The 23,690-nt window shown below is 42.8% G+C and overlaps 1 protein-coding gene across 1 annotated transcript in view; it reads left to right on the top strand.

Annotated features, from left to right (window-relative positions):
* The window catches only part of LOC308288878 (neural-cadherin), a gene marked incomplete at both ends in the record, with an annotated part of 433,302 nt that overhangs the window by 175,111 nt on the left and 234,501 nt on the right, over positions 1-23,690 (top strand). Inside the window, 5 exons of the mRNA XM_080730353.1 lie at positions 2,979-3,147; positions 7,867-8,037; positions 9,752-9,924; positions 18,322-18,489; positions 21,143-21,392. Coding sequence (XP_080586479.1) covers positions 2,979-3,147; positions 7,867-8,037; positions 9,752-9,924; positions 18,322-18,489; positions 21,143-21,392 — 931 coding nt within the window. The remainder of the gene's footprint in view (positions 1-2,978; positions 3,148-7,866; positions 8,038-9,751; positions 9,925-18,321; positions 18,490-21,142; positions 21,393-23,690) is intronic.

Consider the following 23,690-nt stretch of genomic DNA (forward strand, 5'->3'; position numbering starts at 1 on the left):
TTTCTTGCCATCCTCTCCTCTCCCAATCTCTCCACCTCCATGAACCCCACCCCCTCATCCTCTTTCTCTTCCGCCTTGTCTTGTCTATTTATTGCGCCGCTCTCTGGAGGAGCGATTAGCCAGCCTGACCCGGCGCCTGTTCCGTACATCATCGCAGCCTTTTAATTAAGGCTTTGCGGGGATGTGCGGGGGAAACACACTAGGCTTTCCCCGGCTTGACTTCACCTGCCTCTCTCTGTCCATGTCTCAATTTTAAATGAGGCGGCTTTCTTTCTTTTTTTTTCTCTCTTCTTCTTCTTGGGTCCCTCGAGGTACGCGAGCGGAGATTAGAAGGGAGCCTTGCTGAGTAAAGCTTGTTCACTCTCTCCCAGGGAACGCTAAGCCCTGAGTGTTTTCCTGTGGCTCTACCTGCTAGGAGCAGTGGTGTAAAGTAACCAAGTACATTTAAGTACAATTTTGAGGTATCTGTACTTTACTTGAGTATTTCCAATACCTTTACTTCTACTCCACTACATCTCGGATCCAAATAGTACTATAGTATAGTATAGTATAATTAGTATAATTGTACTTTTACTCAAATATATTTATTTGAGTAACTATTTACTTTGTAGATTTTGATTACGGCCGGACTACACCAGAAAATGCGAGCATACACGCGTACTGTCCGTGAAGACGCTCGTGTATGCGTAAATCCTCCAGGCTACACCAAGGAGGGAGTATATGTGAGGAAGACCGGATAGTCTGTGTACAAAACGCATACGCGTGCTTAAAAAATAGAACCGTTCCTATTTTTAGGGAATGCGTATCCATGGTTCGCGTTATCCGTACGCCTGGTGTAGCCGGCTGAATTGATATACATTCGATCTATCCAAAACGCGCATACGCGCGCACGCCCCGCATACGCACGCATATGTACTGACGCGCGCAAAACGGCTTGGTGTAGCCTGGCCGTTATTATAGACGTACATTAACCACTTCAGCCCTATATACATTGAGGCCATTTGAAAATAGCCTGCATCGGCAGAATCCGCTTATCAGCTGGCAACCATACTTTGCTATGACCGTGCCCTAACAGAGTGTTTTTACATTGCAGTATTCATACTTTTACCTAAGTACACCATTTGAGTATTTTTCCACCACTAAGGAGGCAGAGGTGAGGGGAGTGACGAGTGAAGAGCAGCAGAGAACACTTACATTACATTGGAATCAGAACGCTTTAATTCACCATGACATAAAGCAGGAGCCAAGAAAGAAAGAAAGAAAGAAAGAAAGAAAGAACAGTGCCGTGAGTTCTGTCAGCAGGATGGACATAGCTAGCTACTGTTTCCTGCATGGTTCTCTGCTCATTCTCTGGCTGGCACACAGCAACAGGACAGAGGAACAGAGAGGGGCTTTCATCTTGATGCCCCATTCCCAGGCTATTCCCTGGTCTGTCTGGACCTCAAGGCTGCTTGTGTATCTGTAGACCCGGAGAGGGGGAGGGAGAGGGAGATATGTTTCCCTCTACATTCTGCTGTTCTCTCTACTGACGCCATTCGTAAAATACAGAATATTATATTACACGCACATACACGCACGCACGCCCGCACGCACGCCCGCACGCACGCACGCACGCACGCACGCACGCACGCACGCACGCACGCACGCACGCACGCACGCACACACACACACACACACACACACACACACACACACACACACACACTCATTCACACCAGAGATACACCACACTTAGAACTTCTCAGCTTGAATGGTGACATAATATTTGTTATTTTAGCAATGTATTCTGATTATAATTACAATCAAATGTACTTTGAAACTTTCACAATGTAATACTTGAGCTATAGTCAACCTTTTTTTTAAACGGATGCTAAAAAAATAAGGTTTCAAAAATATTTTATGAAAAAATAAGCTTCATGTATGTGTTTCTGTTCAAAAATGACCACACAAAGCGTAAAATAATGATAAAATAATCATTTTGGCCATTGTAGGGCCGACACTTTGTTTACATCCTAGTCTAACATAGACAAGAAAGAATGTAAACAAAGTGTCGGCCCTACAATGGCCAAAATGATTATTTTATCATTATTTTACGCTTTGTGTGGTCATTTTTAAATATGAAGCTTATTTTTTCATAAAATATTTTTGAAACATTATTTTTAAAAACAAAATGGATTTGATCACTGATACTGACAGTTTTGCCAGAGTGCTTGAGCACAATTAAACAACTGGACAGCTCACGACGAATTGAATTCAATTGAATTGAATTGAATTGAATTGAATTGAATTGAAGTGATATTTTATGCTTTCATTTCACGTAAATGCGCTGTAGATACTCAAGTATCTACAGTGGTAAAGTCCATGACTGCCACCACGGAGGTTGTGGATTCGAATTCCATCGTGGTGCATCTAGCTTTGTCGAGCGTGTTCGGGGGGAGGGGGAGCCGGGTGGGGAGGGTGATATTGGTCATTGCACGTACCCCTACGAGCTGGTGTGGTATCTGTCAGCGGGGAGTGTTGGGCGGAAGGAGTAGGACGAAGGCTCTAAGTCCTCCCGGTGGAGGCTCCTCACTGGCAGGTGAGTCACAGCAGGATATGATAGCAGTGAACACACAGAAATGTGTGTGGGGAGGAATTCATTGGCATCACGACTTTAATCGAATAGTAGTGCTCATGATGAGGAATTCCACAGTCAGTTATCCGCACACGCACACACACACACACACACACACACACACACACACACACACACACACACACACACACACACACACACACACACACACACACACACACACACACACACACACACATGTGGATGTGTGTGTGTCATACATCATGTCATACATCGGCATACATCATGCTTACACGCTGATGGATTTTTTTGCACATAATAATCAGCTATTGATCTGAACCTCTCAATGGCTGCCGTGTCTCTTTTGTCTCCTCTTTCCCCGTGCGTCCTCTCGCCATTTCAGTGTCTTCAGTATCGAGAGAGGACGTCGGTCCTGGAGAACCTGCCGGCGGGGACGCTGGTCCTGCAGGTCCACGCCGTGGATGCAGACGAGGGTTCCAATGGCAGAGTGACCTATGGCTTCATGCACAAAGACTCTACAGTGCCAGCCTTCAGCATTCACCCCGACACAGGTACCCCTGAATGCATGCATGCAAACGCACGCACGCACACACACACACACACGCACACACGCACACACACGTATGCACGCACGCACACACAATTTACTATTTAGGCATTTGGTGATCCAGATCAACAAAGTGCAAGATCTGAGTAAGTGGAACAAACCCTTGTTAACCACAGGTTAAACGGGCAGAGAAAGCAATTAAGCAACTTGGATACCAGGTAAACATCAACGCTAGCATCTGTCTAAACAACATCTTTTCGAAATAACATTCATTTAAAGCGATAGTTCACTCCATTCCTAAGCCAATAATTTGATGACCAGTAGTGGTTGCCTATGGAGACACAAAGAGTCTCCTCAAATTGTTGGCTTAGGAATGCGATAAAAACAAAAGAATATCCATGAATTCAACTCTCCAAGTCTCGATAGAAATAAAGGTCATTTTGAGGCTGAACTATCCCTTTAAGCAAACAGTAAAGTATATACAGTATAGATAAAATAATTGCGACCGTAAGGTCGCAGTTTAGTATGAAAACCTCCACCGGCCGTCCGTCCGTCCGTCCGTCCGTCCGTCACACACGTCACACCTTTGCCCTGCTCAATGTATACGTGTAACGCCTGATACTGAGGTGATGTGTCACTGTGACATCACAGATACTGAGGTGATGTGTCACTGTGACATCACAGGTGAGATCGCAGTGATGTCAGATACTCAGAGCAGGGATCTCCATATTTAGGCATAAACAGGTGACATCACAGTGATGTCAGATACTCAGAGCAGGTATCTCCATATATGGGCATAAAATGGATTCTGTTAGGGATCTCCATACTGTATATGGGCATAAAAGGGATTAGTGATGTCAGATACTCAGAGCAGGGATCTCCATATATGGGCATAAAAGGGATTAGTGATGTCAGATACTCAGAGCAGGGATCTCCATATATGGGCATAAAAGGGATTCAGATGGAGATTCAACTTCAATGAGTAACAATGGCAAACTGTCAACTGCCCGTATGTCTTGATAATTGGTAAAACAAACTTTTGGCCTATTTGTGGCTTATCATCACATCCAACCATCTTAAGATACTCAGTGGGGAATGCTCTCTTCCCTGGTGAGAATTGCCCCTTTATATAGGGCTTGTATGTGTATTGTATGACATCACGCCACATCATCAGCTGTGGACTCTGTGATGTCATCGTATCTCCATATATGGCCATCTCCGTATATGGAGATATAAGTCGTCCATGCCCAGGTATGGGCTGGTGAGGTCAGACTTTGTGTGATGGGTAGGTTATCTCCATATATGGAGATTCAACATTCCAGGTGTAACTATGGCTGCCCGTATGACGTGAGAGGTGGAGGCTGTGATATTTGTGGAGATAAGCGACCAACGGTCGCTTATCTCCCGATTAGGGAGTCTTACTGGTATTATACAGGATGGCATTGCGCAATATAGGAGTCCATATAGGCTATAATGTCAATGTGTCACTTTTCCCCCTCACATCAATGATCAATGATGTTATGATGAAGACCACAATTGGAATTATGCACATTGATCAATATGGAATGAATAAATCATGAATTTTATGATGAACAGTGTTTGGCCGTATGAGAATAGTAAACTTGTATAAACCTACAATGGTATAACGTGTGTGTGTGTGTGTGTGTGTGTGTGTGTGTGTGTGTGTGTGTGTGTGTGTGTGTGTGTGTGTGTGTGTGTGTGTGTGTGTGTGTGTGTGTGTGTGTGTGTGTGTGTGTGTGTGTGTGTGTGTGTGTGTGTGTGTGTGTGTACGTGCGTGCGTGTCAACCACTTGCAAACCCACAAGTATATGCCTTTTCTTTTGTGGAATTCACTTGCATCCTCCTAGGGCCTAATTATTGGGATTCAATTGTAAATATGACCAGGCATGTTCCGTTGAAATGTCAAGTGTGGGTCCATACATTATGTGAACATATCTGACTCAAAAGTTACATTGAAAAGAAGTGTAACCACTCCCAACATGCAGCTGCTATTTCAAAGTATACTGTATGTGAGCTATGAGCTAAACCTGCTGTATGCAAGGCACTCTCCTCAGTCCCAAAAGCAGAAAACCATTTCACATCAATTTGGTCTAAAACAAGATAATTATATTGAAAACTACTGGGCTGGATTGCCATCGGATTTGGTGTGCCCCTTTGTGCCCCCCAGAAAACGATTTTGGTGACCCAATGATCTTTTCTTATAGCGCAACAAAATGTCTGTTGCACACAAGATATCACATAATCTAACAGGCAGATGTAGATTTATTTTTTTCCATTGTCAGTCCTCAAAACAGGAGCCCCAGGGTTGTCTCCTGAGCCCCTTTCTCTCACCTCAACAATGAGATGAGATGAGAGAGGTAGGTGGAGAACCTGACACAATGGCACCAGGAGAACAACCTAGCGTTCACATTCGACAAGACTAAACAACTCATAGCAAGAAGTCAGACAGAGCGCACACACCCATAGATGGCGCCACAGTGGAAAGGGTCAGCTACTTCAAATTCCTTCGAGTTCACACCACTGAGATACCCGCCTGGGACATGTACACAGAATGAGTGGTGAAGAAGGGACCACAAAGCCTCTGCCTCTTCACAGGTGACTGAAGAAGTTCAGTATGGGTCCAAAGGTCTTGTACTAGGCCTTCTACAGACGATTAACAGAGATCTTCCTGACTGCCTATATATGGGAACCGCAAAACAATGCAATGTGGATGGCCATTGCATCAGTGGATGTGAACTTCCCTCCATCCATGGCATATATGATGGACGTTGTGTCAGGAATCATCAACGATTGTCGTCATCCCAACCACAGACTGATTCAGATGGTGCCACATGGAAAGTGGCTCTGCAGCCATAAGGCTACTGACAGTAGATAAATAGCTTCTTACACCAGACAATCAGACATAATATGTCTGATTTGCCATATTATTGCGACCATAGGTCGCAGTTTAGTATGTGAACGTTCACAGCTTGACCGTATCTCTGTCTGTCTGTCTGTCTGTCTGTCTGTCTGTCTGTCTGTCTGTCTATAACGCCTGACACTGTGATTCCCCCATATCTAACAGGACTTCATAAGAGGAAGACAGTCCATATCTGTGTGGCTGGTTCAGACAGGGATCTCCATGTATGGGCATAAAAGGGATTGCATGTTGTGATGTCATGGGAACCACTCTAACAGAATCTCTTTTATGCCCATATATGGAGATCCCTGATGTCATCAATAGTAAGCCGATATCTAACAGGACTTCATATGGGAATGCCCATATGGAGGAAGACGGCCCATATATATGTGGCTGGTTCAGACAAGGATCTCCATGTATGGGCATAAAAGGGACTATATGTATGATGTCAGATGTGATAGATATCATAATGATTTTCACATAACGAATAACTGAGTAAGCATATTTGGGGTCTCACAGCATATCTCCATATACAGTACATAGATCTCCATATATGGGTACCAGGAGACTCCATATATGGGTAACTGGTCCGATATACATCACTGGCCAGATGGCAAAGAATGGGCACGACCTTGCCCTGAGGCGTCTTACTAGTATAGATGATATAAAATTGCAATGTGTGCCTTCGTTTTAATTTAGATACACCAACACAAACAAATAATTAAAAAGTTAAACGATTATGTTTTAACCCATTGAAACTGGGAAAGCATCTGCGTCATTTTTGATTTTTGCATTGGCTATTCTGCAAAAAAATAGATGTACAACCTCATGCCGCGCTGCGATTTTGAAGTCTTCCTCTCTGCCCCCAACCCCCATTTTCTTTTCTTCGAACAAAATAATGGAGCTTGCACAAAAACGCATTTCACCCACCGAATGGCACCGATTTACACCTGTAAACCTGTGCTTTGACGAACTCATTCTGATTCTGAGCTTTATTTACCCTAGGATATTATGTTTAAAGCAATATTAGACTCACAAGGTAGTCTAACTTTGGATTTCAGCACCAATCCATAGTCTTTAGGCTGGTCCTCCCTGGTGGTGGTGACATGATTGGTTTCCAAAACAGTGGACTTAGGTTTGTTAGTAGCTGTTCTCACCGTTGTTTTGTTTTGAAGTCACGGCCTAGACCAGGGGTCGGCAACCCAAAATGTTGAAAGAGCCATATTGGACCAAAAAAACCCAAAACAAATCTGTCTGGAGCCGCGAAAAATTATAAAAGCCTTATATATCGTCGTTGTCGGGTGGAAACCTTGTATGTCCAAAACTTCATTTTGTATTTTGTATAAAAAATGAACTAAACTAGTGAAAACAGCCGATCTACAATCACACAACGCCTCGCACCGCGAGGCGTTGTGTGCTTGTAGATCTGCTGTTTTCACTACTTTTGTGCGTCAGTCTTGTATGATGAAGCAGGGCTTTACTTTGAAAAAAAAAAAAAAAAAAAAAAACATACAAATTTGAAACTTGGAGATACAAGGTTTCTGCCCGACAGTGACGATAAAAAAAAATCGTTATTTTTGAAAAAGCTCCAGGGAGCCACTAGGGTGGCGCTAAAGAGCCGCATGCGGCTCTAGAGCCGCGGGTTGCTGACCCCCGGCCTAGACGTATCATCGGGTAGAGGTCTGGCAGCATGGGAGTAAGGCAATATAAAAGTTGGATTTCCTTTTGAGTGACATCAGAACCATTGGAGATGGGACATGGTTGTCTGATGAAGCTGTCTATGTTTTTTTTTCTTTGACTCCAGGAGTGATTGTCACAGCCAGGAAGTTTGACCGGGAGCGCCAACGGGAGTATGCTGTAACCGTGACTGCCACTGACCAGGCAGCTGACCCGCTGATTGGCATCTGTCAACTCAACATCCTCATCCTGGACCAGAATGACAACAGCCCCAAGTTTGAGAACATCCGATATGAATGTGAGTCCCTTCTAGAGCCGACCCATCCTGGAGTTTTACAATCTACAAGTTCACAACATGTCGCATCTTCATGCGTTGGTGTTGAATATATCGTCACTGTCTGGCCAAAACCTCTTAAGTCCATTTTTGAGTTTTTGGTATAAATCAGGGCTATTGAACACCTTATACGGTGAGTGTTGGTTAAAATAATATTGAACCAATGGAAAGTAGTAAAAAGTGCTTGGGACAAAACCTCCACACTTTTGGCCAAACCAGTTAACTCCACCCGATTGGCCCTCTCTTTTTTTCATAACTATGTGTTATTAAACACCCTTTACGTCTGTGTGTTGGTTAAAATAATATTGAACCATGCAATGAAAAGTTGTAAAAAGCCCTTCGGTCAAAACCTCCTAACTCCACTTGAGCTCATTTACCCGAAAATGAACATTTTGGAGTTAGGGAGGGGTCGTTTTTTATTGAGGGGTGTTACTGGAGAAAATGTATAAGCCCTGATATAATGCCATCACCCTCCCTCTCAATTGGGGGAAAAAAATCATTGACCCTCCCCAAGCATTAAAAAAAAAAGATTGAACCTCCCCTACAACATGACATTTACCACAGTAAAATTATGCCTAAAACCTAAACTTATAGTTATTCCTAACCAGTGGCGAGGTCAAAACAGAGAAGCAAGTTCTGGGTGAGCACTGCGATTCTTTTTTTTTAATTTATTTTTTTACTTTAAATTATTAGGGTTTTTTAGGGTTAAAAACAGGTGCGGGCAGCAGCAGCAATGAACACTAATGAATATGCTAATATAATGCATTGAGATCCCAGCTGCACTTCATCCCAAAAACACATTTCCAAATATAAACTAACACACCCTCCAAACTAAAGTAACACACAGTGTGTAGCCTAAAAGTCAACATGGACAATGGACATCACAAAAAAGGTGAGAAGTTCCCCCAGGTTGAGAACAGGATGAGAAAAGATTATTTGACATCTAGGTTACGGATAAAACAGTTGACACACATGCACAAGACAGAGAAAGCTTGTAAAAGCTGCCATTCAGATTTTTAACTTTGTTATTTTTCTTGTTTGTTAATTTGTCTGTACTTTGGTTGTATTGTTTTTCGATTCCACTGTTTTTATTCTGTTGTAAAGCACTTTGGTCGGCATTGTCGTTTTTAAATGTGCTATATAAATCAAGTTTTGATTGATTGATTGATTGATTCATTTTGTGCTGTTGATTGCCTGTGGTCAAATCTGGGTCAAATGCGCATTTTCAACGAGCGATTGTTAACCTAACGAATAGTTGCCTGGCAGTGTTAGCGGACTATTTTTAATTAAAAATTGCATGACCCTCCCTTGAATTCAAAGTGAAATCAGCAGACCCTCCCTAGGACTGAAATTAAAATAGCATGACCCTCCCCTATTGTCCTCCAGGGGGTGCTGTTCATAAAAAAACGATTGCTCCCTTAGGAGGTTTTGGCCGGAGAGCAGAGATATACAATATATGTAGTATATGAAATGTATATGTGCTAGCATGTGAATGTTTTTAAAATATTTTACATGATCTAATAAGACAATTAATTGCCACTACATCGGTCAAACCAATATATTGGTCGGGCTCTCTTCTGTTTTGTTCTGTTCTGTTCTCTTCTCTTCTCTTCTCTTCTCTTCTCTTCTCTTCTCTTCTCTTCTCATTATCTCCTCCTCTTCCCTCTGCTGTCCATAGACTTCCTCCGTGAGGACACAATGATTGGTACCAGCTTCCTCCGCGTGGCAGCTCATGACGATGACTTTGGCACCAATGCAGCCGTTACATACTCTATGTCCAATGAGCAGCCGGAATACCTCAAGGTTAACCCTCTGACTGGTTGGGTGTATGTCAACCAGCCTATTTCTCAGGTACACACACACACGCACGCACGCACACACACACACACACACACACACACACACACACACACACACACACACACACACACACACACACGCACACACGCACGCACACACATGCACTCACTCATCGACATGGACTCATTCCAAGAAATTAAGCTGCACACCAATTAGCCGATGTCTTCAAAACATCAGCAGCTAGTTTGATTTCGAACAGACAAATTGATAAAAAGGTTTTATTTAATCATTATGTGTGTTGCTTAATATATACTGTGTCCCAGTACTCAGTCATGTTGATTGTTCCAGGATCTGTCATAGCAAATACGGTACGTTATGTGCATTGTGTTCTTGTTGGCCTCCCATTCAAACTGATTGCGTCGGTGGTCAACTAGCTTTCACAGTGCATGTGCTAATTCAACTGAACTACAACTACTCAGCTGTCAATCTAACTGAGCCGTCTCCCCCACGCCGTCTAATAGCTCAGTTGCTTAACACTTGGGGAGCCAAACTCGTTCAGGGACGAGTTAAGGCCACTAGGTGTCCCCCTGCCACAGGAAGTCTCGTTCACAGACGAGGCAACAAACAGTTAACTTTTTGAGCCTGCAGCTGCCCTTTGAATGACCTGAGTCATTACGTCACCCAGTCAGTGCAGGCAGCCCCTCTAGGGAAGACATCACGGAAGGACTTAACATTGCTTTAGATTCTACTTTGAAACATAAGAACGGCTTTATCTAAGAATGAAGTGAAAACAGCCCCATGGAAGCAGAGAGCTGATTGTTTTCACGGCGACACTTTACCGCGATTTTACCGCGATTTTTGGATTTTAGTTTCGCGAGCGTTTGTAAACAAATGGATTATCCTCCTCAATCTTCTCTGGACACGCACGTGCACACGCACGAAGCTTGCGAGGCACGTCAAAACAAAGCGTAAGTCAATGGTGGCAGCAGCAACAGCTATAAATGTTATAAACCTTAGCAGCCCATGTGTTAACGCTGGTTTTTGACATTACCGAAACGAAGCGGATAAAAGTGCAGAACTTTTTTTTAGGCTTCTTTAGGACCTAACGATGGATTTTATAAGGGTAAACATCATGGATTTTTGACGTTTACCCATATAATATCCATATCAAGTTGGGCTCCCATGGACTTTCTATACAGGAGGAAAATACCCAGAAAAGAAATGCTGCTTTAAGTAGGATGTGAGGGGTCTAACTAGGGGTTTGTCATGATTCTGAATCCATTGCAAGCATTTGTATGCACAAAAATCTTTCCTTGGGCGAGAAATGGCCCCCAAAACACCCAAAAAACTGTGAAAAATGATGACTCATCACTAAACCATCATTTTGTGGGGCCATTTCTCACCCAAGGAAAGATTTTTGTGCAAAACAAATGCTTGCAATGGATTCAGAATCATGACAAACCCCTAGTTAGACCCCTCACATCCTACTTAAAGCAGATTTTCTTTCTGGGTATTTTCCTCCTGTATAGAAAGTCTATGGGAGCCCAACTTGATATGGATATTATATGGGTAAACATAAAAAATCCATGATGTTTACCCTTATAAAATCCATCGCATCTCTTTTGATGTGCCAATCCATATTTTTGGAAGGAAGTCCCTGAACCAATCCGACCTATCCTTTCTTTGTAGGGAGTGCCTAACCCCCCGGCTCCACCGGGCGCGTCGAGCGTCGCGTCAACGTCAACGTTGGGAACGCTCCCGTTTTAATCAATGAAGGGTGCTCCACTGCCGACGTCAACGTCCGCGTCGGACGCTCCCTTGACGGCGTCCAAACTCAAAAATCGCCCCGGTTCAATTTTTTGACGGCGTCCACAACGTCCAGTCATGTATAAAATATGAATAAATGCATTGTATATTTAAATGTAGGCTACATACGTGCTTTTCTGCTGTTGGCTATCCATTCACGTCATTCACAAGGGTGACTAGATGTCCCAGAAATCCTAGCATATTTTTTTATGTAATTACAGCGGTCTTCTTTGATAAAATTATACAACATAGGCCTAGGCTTTAATCATGACAAAACAAAGTGGTCCGTGGTGCATTGCTGCTCTCTGCTGTGAACATAGTGTGCTCTATACATTCACATTCAGGTCACAAATAGTTTTATTCCTGTTTGAAAGTGATTTTCATGTAGTTTTGGAAATGGGCTATATTGGCCATAGAATGAATACACAGCCGCTGCGCTGCGGTGGAGCCGGTCGGACGTCAATGTGACGGCGTCAATGAAGCCGCCACGACGCAGAGCAACGCGACGCCGCCGGTGGAGCCCTGGGGTTAGGCGGCATTCACACAGTCACGTTTTATTGCGATTAAAACGAATCCTGTAACGTATTGTCGGAAAATACACAACGTTTGGGCATGTGTGAAGAAGCATCCGTATTCTTTTTCGAATCAAAGAAACAAATGCAAATCCCCCCAAAAAACGGTGGTTTCGATTCGCTACAGCAAACGCTTCACTGTTGGTGTGAATCCATCCGTCTCAAATACTGGCAATGAAACATCGTGGTATATAGAGCCATGTGCGGGTTAAATCCATAATTATATATAAAAGGTTAAAATCCCCTCCAGACCGTCCGCTCTCATTAGATTTATGACCATTAGCATAAGGTCCATGCTGGCCGCCCCTCCCCTCATTGATTTAATTTCTGATCACCGCTCCCGATCGCGCATAGTTTATTTGTGAGGAGTTGCTCACAGTCAGATAAAAGTAAAGTGACACTGGAGTCACTATTGTATATCATATATAGGCTACCGCAGATAAATAGGCTAATGCCTGTGCCGCAATTTTGCAGGGGTCCTGTGGTTAGCCGGTTACAGTGTGAGTTGAACTTGAAGAATTAATAAACATAGGGAGATGGAGGAGGCATTATTATGCAGCTTGGATACATACATGTCCCGTGGACAGACGTGGACTCAGCGATTCCTTGTTTCGGATGAGAAAGTGCAGTGTGAGCGCAAATGTATCAATTAAATATGCAAGAATGTGGCAACTTCACCTCTCCCATTCGCACGACTAAACCGAATTATATTATGAGAATGTGGCCTTAAATCCAGGAGCCTATATGAACTGTTGTATTGCCATATTCCACAGAGCTCTCATGAATAAACCAAGTGAAACAGCGTATACACTTCTCTCCTCTCGTCTCTATAGGTTAGAAACTTATCTATCACAAATGAACAACAAAGAATGCATTACTGATTGAACACAGGTTGTCTCTTGTCCCTGTAGTGAGTACGATTTAAGGACTCACTATCCTCACCATGATCCAGCATTTTACTTTCCAACCTTGTGATGCACTCTGCCATGCCCACATACCAGGGGTCACCAATATGTCCCTACACAGACAACTGTGTGTCTGTGGCCAAGACTTGGTATTGTCCGCGGCAATTCTTTTGATTTTCTTTTTTACACACCATCATAATTATTATTATATTATATATTTCGATCATAAGACCTGAATTACTGAATGTCAAGTCTACAGGTTTTCTTCAGAATATGCATGACGCTTATTTACTAAGACACTATATGGCACATTATGGGTCCACTAGAACTGGTTGTTCTCAAATGTTTTATTTGCAAGGAACCCCATAACTCGTGTACAAATGGAACCAAATGGACCCGTATGGGTCCATTTGGTTCTATTTGTACACTCTCAGAGTTACAGACCTGTTGTGGGGGAAATCTCGCTCTTTCGACGGGTCATTCTTTTGACTAGGTTAGCTACTCACCCGCGTCACGGTAACTGAGGTTAGGGTTAGGCATAGAGGTTAACGTTCACCCACATCGGCAGGTTAGCTACTCAACCGCGTCGACAGGTTAGCATTTCAACAGGTTAACATTCACCCGTGTCAAAAGAATGAACCGTCGAACTGATGCTATGTCGCAATATCAACACGCTCCCCCTGTTGTGGTCATTCAGGGATATCTCTTTATGTGTTCCTGGTAATATTATTGCCCGGTCACTTTATATGTCAGTGGCATAAATATATATATATGTTACAATATATTTGAAAAACCAATAAGATTGGGAAAGGAGCGCTTGTTTTAGTTGACCTTGTGGGCAGTCCCTGGAAGAAGCTCATGTCTCAGTGGTAGAGTATTTGACTGCATTAGTCCCACGCTGGTGAATGCTAACCTGGTGAATGCTAACCTGGTGAATGCTACTATGCCTAAACCCTAACCCTAACCTCAGTAAAACTATGCCTAAACCTAACCCTATCCTCAGTAAAACTATGCCTAAACCTAACCCTAATCCTAACCCTAACCTCAGTAAAACTATGCCTAAACCTAACCCTAATCCTAACCCTAACCTCAGTCAAATTATTCCTAATTCCCCGAAGGAGGCACCGCCTGCTACACCTTGTGCCCCAAAAACGAGCGCTCCTGTTCTCAATCTTACTGATTCTCAAAAACACTGTGACATATATATATATATATATATATATATATATATATATATATAAATAAATCACCAGAACATGGCGATGACCCCTGCCACCCCAGCGTCCCCCGGAGGCAATCGAACCTAGCTGTGAGGTGACAGCGCTATGGACTGCGCCACCGTGCCCCCTGCCACATGCACATGCAGCACGCGGAACGATGCACATGGCATGCACGTGCGCACAAGGGCACATACTGTACGCATGAACATAATTCATAATTGAGGCTTTTAGCAGATACTCTCATCCAGTATGACTCATAAAGTGCAAGGCTGGAGTAAATGCAATGAATCACAAAGTGTTTTAGAGCTTTACGATATGATGGAATGTGTAACTAACACTGTTTTTTTGTACAATGCTTAATGTTAATAAATGTGTTAATGTTTAATTCATGTGGAGTTTTGTTGCTTTTGGAAAACATAATTTAGATGCATGTCGACAAGGCTGACGTATTACTATCACAGGGCATTTACTGCAGAGGGAGTTTATAAAAGGTCTTTAAAATGGGGCACGGTGGCGCAGTCGGTAGCGCTGTCCCCTCACAGCTAGGTTCGATTGCCTCCAGGGGACGCTGGGGGCGTGTTCTCTCCTCTGCGTCATCAGCGCCCACACCCTAGGTGGGGTTTGTGAAATTGTGAAAGCATGTAGATCTGCTATTTTCACAATAGAACCGTGTTATACAAAATGTAGGCTAATGCCTCAACTCTTAGTGCTCGTCAGGGTGGGGGGTCTCCAGTTAAAATGTGATTATTTTGGGGGTCGCGGCCTGAAAAGGTTGAGAACCACTGGTCTAGATAATGCCTCCCCCTGGCCAGCCGGGGCGCCTGATGGAGGGGAATGGAACTGGTTGGAACCGCGTGATCCTTCCATGCGCTACGTCCAACCGGGGAAGCTTCCCCCTGTCAGGTGATAAGAAGCGGTTTGCTCACTCCTCATGCACTGAAGGAAGCATGAGCTCAGTTTGGGGCCCTCCCCAGGTTGGCAGAGGGAGAGCAGAGCCCAGGATTACGGCTTAGGCAATTGGCACCGGGTGAACAATGGGTTACAAAATCGTGGGATAAAAATGATAAGATAAAGTTAACGGTCTGCTGATCATAGCCTTTGAAAAGTTAATTATTAACATTGACTTGTCACTGAAACAGCACACGTACATGGTAGTCCTTTATTACAGATAATGAGGGCAGCACAATAATACATTTACTGTAGAAGGCAAATAACCATCTCGCTGCCTTTGCTGTCCGTCACCCTAAGAAAAACTAGTTTGGTGGAAGTGAACAGCAACATCTGAATCCTCAGCCCAATGCTTAGAACAGGAACACTTGCCAGCAGCACAACCATGTGCATACCGAAAGAGTGCAGCGACAGCCAAGCATGTGCACACATAGACATCAAAGGGGGCTTGAAAAAAAAAAAGCCCTCTCCAGACCATGCATGCAGCATTTACTATGGTGAAAGAAATGTAAATTCCCCCCTTTCCATTCCATGCCCGAAGGCATCATTCAAGGGAATTGCCTTTTTCCGAACTCTCCTGATCTTGAACACTGCATTTTGTGTTGAAAGAATCCATGTTGTACACCGCATCTTCAGTAGCTAAAGATTGCGGGATGGCGCCCCAACAATAGCTGATCTGCAAGCTATGATTGCATCGTAGCGCGACACGTTGTGAACTTGTAGATCAGCAATTTTTGCTTTCCCCAAAACGTCCCTTTTTAGGGAATTTCAGACCCTGCCTCTCTTCAATCTTGCTATAGGAAATATAATAGACACAATAGTAATCAAGATAATTTCATCCCCACTCCTTAAGTTTGGGGAGTTGCGTTGTTGTAGCCTACAGACAAATCATGGCACAAAGAAAACAGTACACACACAATAAGCATGCAGGAACACACGCAACATATCACATTTGTGTAGTGGAACTTACAACTAGGCTTCTCATCAAACCTGCTGAATGAATTAACATATTCAACTCTTTCAAACACTGTGTCATGTCTCATTAATCTATTACTTCTTATCTAATCTAATCTGAATTTAATAATTTAACAATTTTATCTCGGTAAACTCTGCATTTTGGGCCATTCATCAATCAAATAAACATGTTTAAATTATTGAACTGCAATGCACATTTTCCTCTTAATGCAGCATGAGTGCCTGTAGTTGTTTAGATACCATAGCATTACAAAACATACAATAACCACTTAGCCAATCTACAAGCTCAGTGATGCGTTGTGAATTTGTAGATCTGCTATTTTCAAAAGATTTGTATACATTTTAGACATAGAAAACTTGTGATATGGGACGTTCTGCATATTTCACTTTTGGTAATTTAAGGATTTTGTTTGGTCACCTCACACTTTTATTCTACTTATGAGGGCGGATTCTGCCAATGCAGTTTAATGGAAATGTAGCGGTTTGCTGCCATTTGTGGCCATTTCTGAAAAAGAAAAAAAAAGTCTGTGTCCCATCTTTCAAAATGTTTGAAAAATAGCAGATGTACAGTACAAACTCATAGTACAGTAGCTATTTCATTATTCCTTTGAGTCCACACAAAATATAAGGAGCAGCTTACCAGACTATTCATTCATAGCCCAATACAAAGTTTATACATCAGCCATGTACCTTTCTTTCTTTTTTAATTAATGTTTCCACACTGACACACATAATTACTCATTCCCTCCATCTCTCTCTCTCTCTCTCTCTCTCTCTCTCTCTCTCTCTCTGTCTGCCTTGCACACAAAACACTAGCACATCCAATCTAGTCATAAGGCAGCCTGGGAACCCATTTGTTCTTGCCTCTTGAATCACCACCACCTCATTTTTTTGTGTAGTAACAGGATCCACCGGCTGTTTTCAGCTGGGAATTTGAATCCACCCTTCTGGACCAAAATCAGCCTACAGTATGTTAGGGCCGATTCATAGCCTACTCCATTTTTAAAGCCAAATTTATTTCGGTTCGGTTCGGGGAGTCACAAAACCTCTGTGGTACTGAACAGCCGAAGGGCAGTACGTACGTTGTGCTTCTGCTGCTTTCACAGAATCTGTCTTGAGAGATTAGTCATAAGGTAATGAATGTCACCATGCAAAATTGGATAATGTATCCCAGGTTTCTATGAAAATGTGTCATAAAGAATAAAGAGAATGGCAAAAATGATGGTTTCCACTTATAGCTTGTCTTCATTCAATGTGTGCGTGCGTGCGTGCATGCGTGCGTGCGTGCGTGCGTGCGTGCGTGACGTCCAACAGTGTCTTCTCCCAAACCATCAGAACCCTGAATGCTCGTCATATGCTGCCCCCAAAACCAACATCTTGAGATGTTGTCTGCTCTCTCTACTTTTTGATGTTTTTAAACGGCTTTGCCTAGAGTTGTGGAGAACAGTATTTTGCTCCTCTGTATGCCTAGCGTGTATTGTGGAAGTGACAATAAAAACTGATTGATTTAATATGTTCATGATGACGTACAATGACAAAAAAATCTACATTGATCAATGGCTTTGATGGGACGTTTCTTTTACAAACTCATCTTATACCCACAGACCAGGCACGTGCACACATAGGCATCAAAGCGGGCTTGAGACCCTGCCCTTTTATCCGTGTGTAAAAAGTCTTTCCATATTAGAAAATGTGGACTCGATAAAAGGCCCGGCTCAATAAGCAGGATCGATAAGGTGCTCATTATCAATAAAAACTAACAAGCTCCATCCTAATCATTGTGTTGAAAGCATTGCCCTCTCTGTGTAGAAATCCATGGCGTATGCCACATCTCCAGTATTGACTTGATAATGCGTAGTTCAGTGTGGTATCGAGCACCGAAAATAGCCGACCTCCAAGCTCACAGCGCGTTGCAGCGTGACGCGTTGTGAGCTTGGAGGTCGATATTTTCAACCAAAAGGCCCTTTTATAGAAATGTCAGCCCCTGCCTCTCTTAACATACTCTGCACGTCCCTGCCACAGAGGACGTACATCACCAGGGAGATCGTGGCCACGGACGGCGGGAACCGCAGCAGCTCGGTGGAGCTGTCCGTGACCATCACCAACGTGAAGAACCAGCCCCCGCAGTGGGAGAGGGACAGCTACGACATGGTCATACCGGAGAACACCGTCCGAGACACTCCCATCGTGGTGAGTGAAGAAGGGGAACTGGCCTTGAGCCTAGTGGTGGGAAAAAGTACTATTTTTTTAACTTAAGTTAAAGTATCAATACTGCAGTATAAAAATACTCTGTTACGAGTAAAAGTCCGGAATTCAAAGAAAAAAACGACGCTAAAATAAAAATAATGTTTCGAAAATATTTTATAAAAAAGATTAAGCTTCATATTATGTATTTCTATTCAAAAATGCTTTTTGTGGTCATTTTTGAATAGAAGTTTAATCTTTTTTATAAAATATTTTCGAAACATTATTTTTATTTTAGCGTCTGTTTTTCATGAAAAAGTTGATTATAGCTCCTTTAATAATTTTATGCTTTAGCTATTGAAAAATAGCAGGGTGCCGCGCTGCGAGCTTGTAGATCTGCTAATTTAGAATCCACAAGTCGTGAAAATGTGTGTTTGAATATATGTATTTTTTAAGCAACTTTTGTAACTCAAATTTTGATTCTGGGGGGTCCCTGGAACTAAATATTTTGAGATGAGGGTCCGTGGCCAAATACATATAATTTTGGGGGTCCTTCACATTGCTATCTATCCCGCTCGTAATCCTTTTCTATTATTGATAGTTATATCCGCTAATTGGTGCTATTGGTGTTTTTACCATAGTTGGCAAGAAATTCAGCATAAGTCAAAGGCTAAAACAACATCATTTATATTTGAGCCAGTGATTTGATTTCAGTGATGGTTGGTCTTTTGAGACTTGATGTCACGACAAGTCCTGCTAGATAAGATCACTGATCTTATTGATGTCCCATATCTCTATAACTTTATTTTTAATAACACGCCTGTGCATCTGCCACAGCCAGACAGACCCACAGACAGACACTGCCCACTGCAACTTTAATTGTATATTCTGTAGTAGTTAATATATCATCCTCCAGTACGAACACATAAGATAAGATAAACCTCTATTGATCCCCAGAGGGACATTCAGGTATCATAGTGACAGCAGCAAGATTAAGGCGGGAAAATAACACAATGCATTTCAACTCCACTATAGACGCACGCACGCACGCACGCACACACACACACACACATGCAGCTCACTTGCGCGTTCTCTTGCCCTTCTTTCTTAAGTTTTCCCACCCTTGTTCTGAAATATTCATTTGACTCTAATGGGCTTAATAGCTTTCTAAAGAGATCCTGAGGAAATTTCTGTCGATTAATTTTCAATGTGTTAGCTATGTGGAAAAGTAAATGGCTATGAATAATCGAGAGGGGATGATTGGATGCAATCTTGTTCCTGAAATAATGAGGCTACATCGCTGGAAGCTAGTTATCGGATATGTTAGTATTGTGTATTTGCATAGTGTGTGTGTGTGTGTGTGTGTGAGTGTGTGTGTGTGTGTGTGTGTGCGTGTGTGTGTGTGTGCGTGTGTGTGTGTGCGTGGTGACTGTGTGTAAAGAGACAGAGACTCCCCTACAGCACAGCGTGCAAATCGGGATTGCAGATCAATGTTGATTGAACTATTATGAGGATGTAATGACTCAGTGAGTTCTAATAACATGGCTGTATGGAGATGTTGGTTGTGCACCAGCGGCGTTGGTCAGTCGTGTCCGGTGCCCCTGCATGCATGCATGGTGGGACGTCTCATTATTTTACTTCCTGCAGCAGCAGAGGTTGAATGGCAGCGCCGAGGTCACCTTTGGAGAGAGAGACTGCATCGCATGCAAGATGGTGTTTTGGTTTTAATTGGGGTTTACAGCTAGCTGTTGTCGGCTTGGACCAATCTATCCTAATTGGTTTAGGAATTCAGAGAGTCCAGAATTGCATTTGTCTTTCGTGCTGCGGGGATCTCATTGGGTTTGTTTGTCACGTCGTCACAAACAGCTTGGGACTCCCTGCCTGCCCTGGTAATATACATATGTTATTATTCATTGTCTCCTTTCTCTTTGTGGTACAGTCACCAGACAGTGTTTCATTCATTAGAAAGCATGCCTCCAAATGAAGTCAAGAGTAATCAACTTTCAGCGTTAGTGGGTGCGTGTGGGGCGTGCGTGCGTGCGTGCGCGCTGGAGCATTTTTCCCCAGCTTTATCGATAATTGAGAGTAGACAATTAAAATAGCTTCTTTTTAAAAGTAAAAGCCTGGAGGCAGTGAAATCCCTGACCGCCGCTGATGGCACCACACAATTATCAACCGATTATCAGGCACTGACACTTTCTTGACAGCACCATTACACAACGATGCCTTGGTGTGTTTGTATAGGGTATGCATTCAATCTGGATGGCCATGTCCTGTAAGATTTTTTAAATGCAGCAATGAAATGTCCCTCTATCCCAGTGGTTCTTAACCAGTGGTCCGGGGACCACCAGTAGTCCTTGGGGGGTTTGTAACCAAATGGAGCCTTATAGGTCTTTATCTAGATCTACACAATTAGAGAATGCAGAAGAATTGTTATTAGAATTGTTTACCTGTTATCTCTCCTACTGTATGGTACAGTATTAACGTCAAAACAATGTGGAATTGTGGGCAAAATCTTATGCAAAGATAACAAAATATTCAACGTTTTGGGTCTGAGAGGCTAATTCTCATCAAATGGTGGTCCGCGGCTCAAATGCCGAACAACTAACAGACCTCGATAAGAAAAGGGTTGAAAACCATTCCTCTGTGCCCCATCCAGACCATCAAGGCCACCTCTCCGCTGGGCGACCCCAGGGTGACGTACAACCTGGAGGACGGGATGGTGCCGGAGACCAACATGCCGGTGCGCTTCTACCTGACCCCCAACCGGGAGGATGGCTCGGCCTCCATCCTGGTGGCCGAGCCCCTGGACTACGAGACCACCAGGAACTTCATGCTGCGGGTCCGCGCCCAGAACGTCGCGGCCGTGCCGCTGGCGGCATTCACCACCGTCTACATCAACGTCACAGGTGGGGACCGGTGGCGGGGGAAAGGTTTTACTTGAGTAAGAGTATCAGTGCTGCAATGTAGAAATGCTCTGTTAAGAGTAAAAGTCCAGAATTCAACATTAACTGAGAAAAAGTATGAAAGTATTGGTATCGAAATGTACTTAAAGGGATATTCCACTTTCAAAAACACTTTTTGTCATTGTATGGTCTAATCAGGCTTGTATGAACACCCTGAACAGTTTTTAGTTTTCTTCATTCAGTATTTAGATATTTGATGTAAAAGTTATCTGGCCCTCCAGGCCCAGGGCCTCTCCCCACACACACTCATTGTAACTTCAAACTCCATTTTAACCATGATAGATTCATTAAAAATACCCATTATTTTTTCTGGTGACTCATACTACCCTCCTAGTACGTGAGCAGGCCGTGTTTTTTCCATAACGTTTTTCATGTATTTTTTATATATTTTTATTGTATTTAATTTTTTCCATTTTCACAAAGAATTATTAAAAATACATGAAAAACGTTATGGAAAAAACACGGCCTGCTCACGTATTAGGAGGGTAGTTTGAGTCACCAGAAAAAATAATGGGTATTTTTAATGAATCTATCATGGTTAAAATGGAGTTTGAAGTTACAATGAGTGTGTGTGGGGAGAGGCCCTGGGCCTGGAGGGCCAGATAACTTTTACATCAAATATCTAAATACTGAATGAAGAAAACTAAAAACTGTTCAGGGTGTTCATACAAGCCTGATTAGACCATACAATGACAAAAAGTTTTTTGAAAGTGTAATATCCCTTTAAGTACCAAAAGTAAAGGGTGCCGCAGTCGGTAGCACTGTCGCCTTGCAGCTAGAAGTGTGTGCGTGCGTGCATGGCACTGGAGCATTTTTCCCCAGCTTTATTGATAATTGAGAGTAGACAATTAAAATAGCTTTTTTTGAAAATTAAAAGCCTGGAGGCAGTGAAATCCCTGACCGCCGCTGATGGCACCGCACAATTATCAACCGATTATCAGGAACTGACACTTTCTTGACAGCACCATTACATAACGATGCCTTGGTCGGGCCTTACCAAAGACTCTAAAAATGGGACCCAAAGCCTCCCTGCTTGGCACTCAGTATCAAGGGTTGGATTGTGGATACGTCCCTGCGACATACTAGCATCATGTCCAGGGGGTGTACTTATAATCAAGCTATCAAGCTGCCTCACTCTACAGAAACAGGAGATAGGCTCCAGCCATATGGGCCTCATGGCTAGTCAAGGCTTACTTACTTTATGTCAGAAAGGTTACAATGGCAGCAGGGGTAGTATTGATTAATTATCATGAGGATGAGGATTAGACTTGTCAGGCACATAATCAGCACATAATTAAAACATACAAGTACTTTATAAAACCTGCACAGAACAGTGACATGATAGAAGGACACAGTTCATTATCTTTTTAAATTATTGAAAAATGCGAATGGCTGACGGCAACACCGACAAGTCTACAAAACACACTACATTATATACACATACAACACAAGTGTGGAACAATACAGATTATTTCCCCCGCTAGGCATAGCCACCTCGTTCTGCTGTAATACCATTAATGTTAATTCATTTCCATGTGCTTATTTAATTTTTCTTGTCCGTAGAATTCAATTTTAGCGTTAGAGTTCTGAGCTTGTAGACTGGCTATTTTGCTTTGTATGGCGAACAACTAATTGTTCATTTACAAAAGAATTTGAAGATGTTTTTCTTTACCAGTGGGTGCTGCTAACACTCATCAGCTGCTGTTTAAATGTGCCCCCCCCCCCCGCAACGTCTTTCTTTCTTTCTTTCTTTCTTTCTTTCTTTCCTTCTTTCTCTCTCTCCCTTCGCTTTCAATCTCTCCTCATTTTCCCTGATCTATCTTTATAAGAGAGCGTTTTAACTCCTCCACAGGGGGGTTAGAGGGAGAAGATCTATAATGGATTCAAGGTTCCATCTGTAATTCATAGAGTGAGACATTTGTGATGAGGAAAGACGACAAAAATGGCTTGTGGACTAGCATTAGTACCTAATGGGTTTGCTCTATTCTGGACATTCATATAATTCTTCTGACCTTGAATCGACTATCCTACATTTCGTCCCCGTCGGGCAGAAACCTCGTATTTCTTTCAAATTTGTATGTTTTTTTTTTTTTTGTAAAGTGAAGCCCTGCCCACACAGGACTGTCGCACAGGACTAGTGAAAATAGCAGATCTGCAAGGACACAACGCCTCACGTTGCGAGGTGTTGTGTGCTTGTAGATCGGCTATTTTCACTATTTTAAATCATTTTTAAAATGATGA

The sequence above is a fragment of the Nannobrachium achirus genome, assembly GCF_963921795.1.
Source record: "Nannobrachium achirus genome assembly, chromosome: 7".
NCBI classification, from domain to species: Eukaryota; Metazoa; Chordata; class Actinopteri; order Myctophiformes; family Myctophidae; genus Nannobrachium; species Nannobrachium achirus.